This window comes from Ixodes scapularis, unplaced genomic scaffold, assembly GCF_016920785.2.
Source record: "Ixodes scapularis isolate PalLabHiFi unplaced genomic scaffold, ASM1692078v2 PGA_scaffold0__279_contigs__length_252992795, whole genome shotgun sequence".
NCBI lineage: Eukaryota > Metazoa > Arthropoda > Arachnida > Ixodida > Ixodidae > Ixodes > Ixodes scapularis.
This window is the reverse complement of record NW_024609835.1, coordinates 107,736,541-107,747,590: the sequence shown is the minus strand read 5'-3', so window position 1 is coordinate 107,747,590 and position 11,050 is coordinate 107,736,541. Positions and strand designations below refer to the sequence as shown.

The window sequence follows — 11,050 nt, the reverse complement described above, 5'->3', positions numbered from 1 at the left end:
TTCGCTTGGGACCAATGATCTTCCAGAATTTTCTTTGGATTAGTGTTTATAAATTTAAAAGATCACCCATGAAAAAAAATTTAGTGCGTTCTTAATTTTTAAGTTTTGTTCCTTGCAGCATTGGTTATACTTAGGCCAATCTGAAGCAAAGTTTCTTAACTTCGCTTTCGATAACACATTTCTTTTTGTTGGACAACCTCTTTAGTCTGTTAGTAAACCAAGGTCGTTCGGCATACGTTTTAGTACAATTTTTGAAATGAATGTAGATTTCAGTCTTTTAAACTTTGTTTTTAACATGTTCCAGTTTGCTTCAACAGATCTTTTATCAAAATCACATAAGTATGTAGACGCGAAACCCTGAAAAGAAGCAACAACTGCGTTTTCGTCGGTATTACTGTAGTCGTAAATTACTTTTGGTGCAGTAACTCTATATTAAATCGGAAGCCGCGTTTCAACAAAAACAATATGGTCACAGATTTTATCAGAAACATGAACTGTCATTATATCATAAGGGGCAGGTATGAAAATTAAGTCTCAAGTAGAATTGTCTCCTGTGGGCTGAGTCACGACTTAAAAGAGATTAAAAACGCTTAGTATTTCCCCCCCCCCCCCAAAAAAAAAAAAAAAAAATAAATAAAAATTAGGCTTTAACTAAGTTTGAGCACGAGGTTTCGATTTTTTTTCTTTCCAGTTAATACCACATCATTTGAAGTTTCCGCCTAAAATTCATTATTCAAGAATGAGGGTAGCGATATCAGATACTTTTAATGCAGTCAAACAATTTTTCTGAAAAACTGCTGTCTTGTCCCGGTGGGCGGTAACAGGTGTCAAGAATAAGTCGCAAACGAGTGAATTCTAATCGGAGCCGAACTATTTCTAGGTCGTTACCTACAGAAGTCAGCATCGCAGTAATAGATTTGCTAACTGCACCTTCCCGTGGAGATGTACGGTCTTTACAAAACAAATAGAACAATTCACTCAGAAAAAGCTCCTTGTTAAGCACTTGGGGAATGAACCATGTTCCACTGCCAATTATTATTTTGGCATTGGTATCATCACCCTCTTGTTTAAAGACAGGACTACCAAAGTTAGCAAGAATTAATGCTACATCTATCCTTTTTTGGTTGCGCGTTACCTTGTGCTATTGTTTCTAGCTGTTATCAGGATGAAATCGCCTCAATAAAATGACATCGTCACTGTGTGGTGAATAGGCGTATTGTTTGCCTTACGCGTAGAGCTTATTCTAAACAAGTTTGACTTTCACGTTCCGATATCGAAACACGTGGTGTGTTTACGTCTTTTAGTTCGTATGCTTTCGTCAGAACAGTCTGCCTACTTCGGTAATCTAAGAAGCGTACAACAATAGGGCGTACTGCGTCACCACGTTTGTTGCCTACACGATGTGCACGCTCTATCGGACCGACCAGCCCAAATAGCTTTTGACGAACTCCTTGATAGTACTCGCTGTTTGGTCCCACGCTTCACTCGGTTTTTCTGGGAGACCCCGGAAAATCAGGTTATTTCTCCTCATCCGATTGTTACGTCGTCGATTCCAGATTCGAGGGAGTCATTATTTCGCTTGTACAACATAGTTCAGCCTTGAAATATTGAAACCTTGCCTAAAAAAATGGAATTGGACAGCTCGCGCTGTCCAATTCCATTTTTAGTCACCCCTGAAGAAGGAGTCAAGTCGACCCCGAAACGTTGGGAACTGTTGTTTCTAAACTTTTGGTTTGAGTTTTCTTTTTTTCGAATTGTTCCCCAAACCAGACAGATTTCTGTCGAAGATGTTTACTTTCAAGTTTTCCTTTAATTTGTGTTATTTATTGAATCTGTTTTTTTAAGCTTTTAACTCTGCGTTTGAGTTCGCCAATTCCTAAACTGATGGCATCCAACCTTCCCCAAGTTTCCTTTTGATTCTGTTCATTTGTTTTAGCAAGCTTTTCAAGCTTTTTCTCCTGTTTCTCATTACGGCCTGGATTCAGTTCAACGCCTCCGGAGAGTAGTAGCAATCCTTCCCAAAAAAAGGAGGCACGTGTCGTCTGGAACGGAAGTGAAGCAATCGTAAATAACTGAAAGTACGCTCCGAAGCTTATAAAAAACATTCTAACATGCACTATTTGTCGATGGGGCCCGATACTTAGAAAAACAGTCGGTTATTAATGCGTTTGCATTCTGCATTTTTCAAATGACCAACCTGAATTGTGAAGCGTGATAGATGCGGTATCGCTGAGTCGTGTCTTTCTAAAATTGACTGATGTAGTCATTGCCGATGACGCTCAGCAACTTCCTAATTGAAACCATGTGTTTAATTTTATTAAATAAAGTGTTAATGAACATATTTTAGTGTATTAGCCGACTAATCGTGACGATTAGCACACTATATTATGTCCCACCTTGCCGTATTCACCTGCACATGTCATTATAGTTGCTTTTATGGCTTTTTCATAAAACAAAACTGTCAAGCAAAAAAGAAAAAAGAAAAAAAAAAAGAACCCTATATTTTGTAGTGTTGCCTGCATACACACTTTCCTGTCCCTCATTATAAAGCGAGGGGAAAAAAGTATTTTTTGCTACACTTTTAAAAAACTGTAGCGTCTTCTTTTCCGCAAAGCACCTGAGAGAGCTAATCACTGAAATCTACGTAGGGAGCTCGGTGAATGACGTCGCTGGAAGTTGCTTTGGAGTCTACACTTAAAATAACAGCTTGCTTTGTGGTACTGAGCTTGTCATAAGCACGTGAAACATGATACTCACTCACTGTCACAGCTCAGCCTGATTTTAGACTTGTGCATATTATCAGACACGCTACTCGCCAAGCTCCCAACGCAGCTTACATCAATCGGCTCTCCCTGGTGCTTTGTGAGAAAGTGTACAGGCCAGGATTTTCGTTGTTTCAGCGCGCGGCCATATTTTACTGACTGGGACGCCGACACGTATGCAAGCATTTCGCGGGGACTACGGTTTAGCAGACATTTTCGCCGTTTTCGCTGGCGTAACAAAACCGGTGTTTAAACCGCACATGACGAAAAAAATAAAGGCGTGCCATCGCGATTTCCGCAGTCCCCAGCTCTGCAAGCGCCGTCCGGTGTCGAAAGTAGAGCGCCGATCGCGTCTGCTAGCGAGGCAACAAAGATTATGACAAATTTCAAGGCAATAGTCTTGCATACGTGAAACGTTTTGCATCGCTAGCGTTTTGCGATCAGTTTGTATTGTATTTTGTATTCTAGTACTGGAAGATCGTTTAGCATCTCGTCTGGCCCGCTCAGCTGCTCGTCTTCGCTCTCGACGCTGGTCGTCACCTGTAGTCTCTGCTCGAGTTGCTGTTCTTCAGTTGTATCATCAAAAAGTCACTTAGCAGCTCGTCTAACCCGCGCAGCTTGACGTCTACGTTTAGTTTCACGTATGCAACACAATTGCTTACGAATTGTCTGCTGGGAGCAGCTGCACCTCGTGGCTGCGCCGATAGGCAGTCGGTGACACGTAATAGAGAGTTTTCGTAGATCGTTTTCGCCGTCTCACAACGCTGTCCGCAACCCGCTACAAGACCCGAAACTCTACAGTCAATGCCATCGGCGCGCAGTCGCAGTAGCGGCTTCTTCGTTGTGGAGGGCTTAGCGGAAGAGGAAACGCAGTCTACAAAAACTCCCCAATGTAAATTTCCCACTAAATTTGGCAGGGAAGCTGAATTGGCGTATAGGTCACGTGAAATCCGGCCGCGTGACATCAATTTCCCAAGCTAAGGTTAGTGGAAAAACTGAATCGGTGTCTACGTCCCGTGACGTTAATTTTCCCGCTAAATTTAGAGGAGAAACTGAATTGCCATACAGGTCACATGACATCAGGTCCCGTGACGTCGATTTCCCCGCTAAATTTAGAGGGTGAAGCTGAATTGGTGCGTAGATTACGTGATGTAAATTTTCCGGCTAAATTTAGCGGGAAAACTGAATTGGTGTACTGGTCACATGACGTCATGTCATATGACGTCATTGTGACGTCACGTGACCCCAGCTTCACGAAATCCGGATTATTTGAGAGTGTAGGCCCGTCTTGGTGTATGCGCTTTTTACTGCGTTTTCACGGCCTCCGTAAACCGATGCAACACACGTGTGAATAATTCTGCGGTAATTTTAAACGTGCGAACATTTGGCTTGGATGGCTAAAAAGAACATCCCCACACTGAGAGTTCTGCTTAGAAAGGCCCTCATGGCCGATGAACCGTGAAAGCTTGTTCCCACAGTTGCGTTCTAGTTGCTCGGGCGACACTTACGACGAGCCATTGGGGAGGCGCTACATGTACTGCACGAAGCAACACAGCGCAACACCCACGATAGCTCATATTTCTATTTCCTTTCTGCTGCATCGCTAGCAACAACAACAACGCGGTCGACGCAAACGTGTGAGCCAGCCTTAAAAAAGACTCTAGCATCTCCCAATATTTTTTTTTTTTTTTTTTTTACTTTTAGGGGTGAAGCTTTTTAGGGTCTAGCCTTGTCCGTCCGTCCGTCCTTCCTGCCGCCCGTGCTCACATAAAAAAGAAAAAAATGTTTGCGCAGTCGACAGGATTCGAACCTGTGCGGGGAGACCCCAGTGGATTTCTAGTCCATCGCCTTAACCACTCTGCCACAACTGCGGGACGAGTCGTGGCCGAGTGTGGTAGTAACTCAAGAGCTGGGGATGTCATGGATGAAACGTTGCATGTAGCCGCTCAACGTCCATACAGGAGAGGGCGCTGCGGTCAAATGCGTATATAATCGCGTTAAGCTTTGAATGCATTGGCTCAACGTTTATAAACGAGAGTGCGCTGCGGTCAAATGCTCAAATGCGTATATAACCACGTTCCATACCACACATTCTTTTTCTGACATGGACCGTTGACTTAAGCGGTGGAGATGCCCTGGCTCTGCATTTCACCGACCATAAAGCAGTAATAATGCAGTCGAAACGTAACCCGGAACTCAGCACTACCTATGAGCAATAAAAAAAAAATATCAGCACCATCAGCACTATTTATGAACAACAAAATCAGGATCACCAGCACCACCAGAGCTTCGCCCCAATCAACATCATTCACCACGTGGAGATGCGGTCATTTTTTTTTTTGCCAGGGGATTTCTGATGATGTCAGAAGACTACCCAATCAGTATATTGCTACAGTGTCACGTATATTTTTAATAAAGTAAAAAAAAAAAGAAAGAAACGCAATTGCTGGATTCCGAAGCCTAAATTGGACTGGCGAGGAAGAAGCAGTAGAGAGGAGGAGAGAGATACCGGAAGTTACGTGGCTGTGAATCTTCTTTTTCTTTTTTTGCTGAACGTATTTGCACTTTTTTAGAAGCCACAAAAAATGGGTGTCATATTTTTTATAATTTCTAGTATTTAGTGTGTGCTTTCGATGATCCACGACTTTGATTACCTTTAGTGCTTGTGTCTAAACTGTAGAAAACGGCACGAGACCACGGAGAAGAGAGTGAGCGCGACTCACACCGGCCAGTTCTCGATCGGCGGTTTTCGGGAGGAAAGGAAACGAATATCGAGCCGAAAATTGTGCTCTGAGTTGTTAGGCTCTCATAGCCGCCCCCCCCCCCCCCCCCCCATGTACACATAAACACCTTTACAAACACAAACGCCCTGTCAGTGTCCCTTTAAAGGGGCAGTCAAGCGGTTTTTGAGTTCGTGTTTTGATGATGACAACTGAAATAAGACACCCTAAGTATCCCTAAAAACCAAAAAATATAGTCATACGGTGATTATTTTTTTAATAAAAATGTAAATGAAGACCGCCAAACCTCGGATCCACCCGAAAACGAAACCACTCTCATTGGTCATCGCACGCATATCAAAACGATCTCGGGCCAATGGCGTTGAACGACGTTCCGTCGCGCAGCGATCCCGAGGTAGCCGCACCGGCCGAACTTCTTTGTCATTCGAGCTTCGATCATGGCGGAGTTCTGTACGCTCGAGGACCTGACGCCGTTGGAGCTTGACATTCTTCGGCGGACAGCCGACCTGGGGATGATTTCCTACGACGCTACTCCGACGTGTGATGTATACGACAGCAGCGCATCGGAGTCGTGTTCGGGCTCTGAGGACGAGCAGGCGGCCATGTCCGAGGACGAAGACGGCGCCTTTGACGAGACGGGGCGGATCGGCAACACCGACTGGTGGGTGATACGCTGTTTATTTTACCGCTGTATGTGTCATTTACGCTTGTTCTCTTCTTATCTTCTTTCTCAAAGGTGCCAGTGCGGATGTTGCGCGCAGATGCCGACAGCTGACGAGTGCGTCTGCTGCCGCGAGTACCCCGCCGCCGCGTCGAGGCAACCTGGCTGCCTAACAAGCAACCCGGATTTCGAGACGGTGTGCTTGAATCCGGGGGTGCTCGAGGTCGCCTACCTCATGATGCGCCACTACCGCCAGGACGGAATGGGCACAACAGCGCACGAGTGAGTTCAACGCCGTAATTTGCTGTTCGGCTAACTTGCAAACCGGCGCCAGCAGTAAAACGTTAGACAGCTACTTTACTATCTCTTTCAGTGAGCGTTACGCACGTTACTTTTCAAATGTGAAGTCACATTAGTGGTTGCATCGCATGTTTTACTTGCGTTTCGTGCCGTGTTTCATTGTGAAGTTGTGGGTCATCAGAAAGTAAAATGTTCAAAACCTCGATTGCTGCATCAGTATCTCTTGCTTCAGAACAAGTTCGTGAGATCTGGTTAGCTCCAGTTTAGCTTATCACTAGTGATGGGACGGATCTTTATTCGAATCTGAAGGTTCGGAAAGATTCGGAAAAGTAGCCGAATCCCAAGCGATTCGGAAAAGTTTGGAAACATTCGGAGCGTTGCCATGGTTGTCAAATCACGTTGATGAGTGTTTCAACTTTTCGTGATATTATACTCACTGAATTCTACAAAGTGCACTAAATATATTGTAATATAATATCACAGTAATAAATAAAATGTTCCGCTTTGTTTAAATTATTTTGGATGTTTTTCGAGAACGGTAGCCAGACATCACGGAAAAATTGGTTTCAGTTCCAAATTACGACCCAATAGACCCTTCCAGAAATTCAGTCTGGCCACTTTGATCACTATCATCATCATCGGAAAAATGGCATATGTGCCATAAAAATGGCGGCTTTCTATTTTACTGATGAAGGAACATGGTTGAAGATACTCCTAAGCTGAGGATTCGAGGCCTATACATTCTAGACGTTAGCACGTTGCGAAACCGGAATTGAATGCAAGCGCTGCATAAGTGTTCATTTCTCTAATTCGAGCCCAGTGAACCTGTTTGTGGCACAAAATCGACTTCGAAACCCCTTGACTTATAGAACTTTATCCAGGCGTCTGTCTGGGTTGGCGCTTCATTCTGGCTGGTTGCATCGTTGTGGGAATCGAGACTGGATGAGATGATTCAGAAAAACCTGTATAGCGAAAAGTTTATTCTCGTCTGCCGTTGACATGCAAAAGTGACGGTGCCCGATAAAATACCGCAGGCTACGGGTTCATTGCCGCCATTCGTATGGCAAAAGTTAAACCGCCATTTCAGCCACCAGATGGCGCTGAATTTCGGAAAGGGTCTATAGGCATGCTTGGTGCACACACATAGAAATGCAAGCGCATTTTTTCATCGCTGTAAGAGATTGATGCCGTACGTGCTCTTCGGTACAGACCCATTTCGTGCCCATAATTACTGTCATAGTGGCACACAACCCCACAAGTGAGTATGTTCGATTCGATTATCTCCAACGAGTTTCCACTGAGGTATAGGTGACATTCACTTGACGTCACTCGCTAGGTTCGCTGGCATCGCCCACCACGGTCGCCATCTTCGAGGTCTCTTTCTATCGCGGGTGTCGTATGGCCGGACCTTTTGAGCGTGGTTTAGCAGCATTTTACAACTTTAAAGAGCCTTTTTAACCGAAACTAGGGGTTATTCTTATACTTTGGTGCTTTTGAAGCGCCGTAGCAGTATTTTTTGTGTGTTTTAGTTCGTTTTTGTCGCTATCGGACTCGTTCACCGCGGCCGCGTTGCCCCCTCGGCTCCATGAAGCGCTCCGTGTCGCGCGCCGTGCCCACGGCGGTAGCTCTTGCAAGAACTGATTTTTCTACTTTGGTGATTTTGTAGCACGGTGTGATTACTCTGTTTTGTTTTGCTAGTTTCTTTATTGTTTTTCTCTAGCGGATTTGCTGCACTACGGCCGTGTAACCGCGTTGCTCCATCGCCTCTGTGTCGTACATACGTCCTGCCTTCGGTGTTCGTTCCTGTGCAAAGACATACCGTGCGGCTCACAGAGTGCGCAGCTTATGAAAGATGTGGCGCATTTTTCATTAGCCCTAGCGATTTAAAAACCGCATGTAAGCGATTTGGCGAGCGGCGAGACAAGCGACGGTGACCCGCTTCGTTGCCGCGAGGCAAACCGCATGAAAGCGACGGGAGCAAACGACCAAGGCGATGAGCACTAAGTTTTCTAAAAGTCCCAAAACAGAGCTGCGCGACGAGCGACAGTGAGGCGTGAACCGCATGTAAGCGATTTAGCGAGCGGCGACGAGTGACGGAGATTTCTCACGGTCGGTTGTCGCTCGGTTTTTAGATTTCTAGAAAACGTCGCTGATCGCCTTGGTCGCTTGCTCCCGTCGTTTTCACGCGGCTTGTCTCGTCGCGCAAGTGACCGAGCGACAGCGAAGCGGGTCGTCGTCGCTTCAGTCGTGGCTGTCGCTCGTCTCGTCTCATTGCTCGCTTACATGCGGTTCAGCCTTTACACACGCGGTACTCGGCGACAACAAGAAAACTAAAACGGCCCGCCCCCGAGATAAACCTCTTTCTTTCTTGTTCAACGAAAGCTCCTTCAACGATATAAAATTGTACGACCGCGTAGCCAAGCCAGTCAAACCGCGACCTCGAAGATGGCGAATCGACGGTGGCGCTCCCTGGCAAAATTGAACCTGCAGGCTCAGTGAATACCGCCTATTGCTATCGAAACACGGGAAACAATGTGAAACTCCTGGTGAATGCTATCCGATTTAGTTAGTGTTTGGTTGCAAACAATGAAGTTGTGTTGGACACCCCTGTGTTGTGTTTTTTTTTTCGTCAAATAAAGTTCACGTATAAAAAAACTTGCTGACGAGAACGGAGAAACGACAGTGCAACGTTTTTCTTCGCCACCGGTGCCGGTACGAGGTCGAAGTTGTGACGAGCAACATTCTAGTTTTCGCGCCTTATAGGTGCAGACATACGCAGCTCTAGAGAAGGAGAAAAATCATTTCCTTGCCTGAATATATATTTCTTGTACGTTGCGTCACATTATGTATAATACACCTCATTTTGCTACATTTTACCGATCACCGCGAAACCGCACAGGAAACGAAACCGTACATTGGTTAGGCCCACGTCAACCACACCGATCAGCTCAGCTGGACCTTGGCGCCTGCCAGGGTTTAGAACGACAGTTTAGTACATACCATATGTTGAAATAAGCAAGACGAAATCTGGTTATATGCAGTAACAGTACCTAAGAAAAGCCCAACTGTCCACATTCGCAAAGTTTACGACTATTTTCACACTGCCGTCTGCAACCAGCGACGAATCTGATGAATCTGTCCGAATCCAAATCTCCGGTGATTCGTCCTATCACTAATATTACGTTCACATTATGGACCTAACGGGCGTAACTTTTGCAACAAACGTTGGCACAACATGCATAAACGCGACGTTCAGGGTACACTACTGAACGCAGCGTTCACACCCATTGGAGTAGTGCGCTCAAGTTTCGCCTCTGACCGCTGCGCCACTCGAGACCCCCGTGGGATGCCTTTGAAGTTTTGATATGGCCATTTTCTCCTCGGTAGCAGCGACGGGCTTGCAATTGTGTCGTTAAAAAAGCTGATCACGGCGGAATGTGCCCCTTGATCATTGCCCCTTGATTCCACTCCGGCAGGTGCAGCTTCCAGACGAAATGGTGCGTCGAGACTTTGAACACTAGATAAAAAACAACAAAAAAGCTAATTTCCCTCAGCTTCATTGAAGTCCCTCTCTGAATTATCCAAACGTTATTGATAGCGTGCAAGCAATTATGATAAAAGCAATGCCCCGTCTCTTTGGCGTGAACTACTGCATCTCTTTGCCACACAGAGATGCAGTAGTTCGATCGAGTCAGCATGAACAGTGCTGCTGCATATTTTAGGGTTTGTGACATGCATATTGTTGTGCATGTTAGGCTTTGGTCATCTGGTCTGTTGGAATTGACTTTTTCTAACAGTTCTTTGTGATGATTTATGGCCCATTACTACACGATGCAGAACTACAACGCAAAATGGTTGCACTTGTGCCCCATAACCGCTGCTACTTTCTTGTACATGGAGTATACACTACTGCGATTCAATTATCAACCTAATATAATGTTCACACCTGTCAATTGAATTTGTGGAAAGAATAATGGACACAATCTAGAACTTGCTTTGCTCTTCGGGTTATTTTAGATCGGTTGCTGCCCAGGCATGAGGGCCCGTTGCAGCACTTTTTTTTTGTTTCTGCTGGTAGAGCCCAGAATCTGCAATTTTAAAAGGTTGTGATATTGCGTCTTACAGAAAATTATTGTGGTTATTCTTTCAGGCGCAACCGCTACGCCGCCTACCGGCAGTGCGTCCTGTGGCTGTGGCGGCGCCTTGGCCAGCACAACAGGCGACCACTGCCATCCTGTGTGGTGAAGGCCATCAGGGGCCGGTTTTCCGACACTTTGTATTCTGGCTTTCGGCACAGTCACTGAAAGCCACTCTGGGGGCTCAAACATATGAGGGTAAGTCAAAACGTATCTGCAATGTGGCTATAACATTTCGTACATTGTTTTTACTGACTTCTGTCTTCGTTTATTTTATTGTTATGCCGTTGTGGTTCTGCTATGAAAGTTTGACCATAATTCATTTGTTTTCTCTTTGCTGCAAATAGATCATGGCCCCTCCCTTGGAAGTTTGCACCAAAGAGGAAAAGCGAGCAGGGAACCAGTGTCTCGCTCAACGGAGTGTCTATGAATTGAGCGTCCACACCTTCC

At 45.3% G+C, this 11,050-nt stretch overlaps 1 protein-coding gene across 1 annotated transcript; it reads left to right on the top strand.

The window, feature by feature from the left end:
* The first annotated feature begins 5,989 nt into the window (after positions 1 to 5,989).
* Positions 5,990 to 10,768, top strand: LOC121837126 (P2X purinoceptor 7-like). The gene is made up of 3 exons (XM_042292610.1): positions 5,990 to 6,164; positions 6,240 to 6,446; positions 10,615 to 10,768. Exons 1-3 carry the CDS (start codon positions 6,016 to 6,018, stop codon positions 10,766 to 10,768), a joined length of 510 nt encoding a protein of 169 aa, XP_042148544.1. The 5' UTR covers positions 5,990 to 6,015.
* Positions 10,769 to 11,050: the final 282 nt, after the last annotated feature.

Excerpts from the sequence above, each read along its gene's own strand:
- LOC121837126 (XM_042292610.1), top strand. The coding sequence starts at position 6,016 with ATGATTTCCTACGACGCTACTCCGACGTGTGATGTATACGACAGCAGC. Across the intron at positions 6,165-6,239 it reads CGGATCGGCAACACCGACTG|GTGCCAGTGCGGATGTTGCG; the intron begins GTGGGTGATACG and ends TCTTTCTCAAAG. Across the intron at positions 6,447-10,614 it reads ATGGGCACAACAGCGCACGA|GCGCAACCGCTACGCCGCCT; the intron begins GTGAGTTCAACG and ends TTATTCTTTCAG.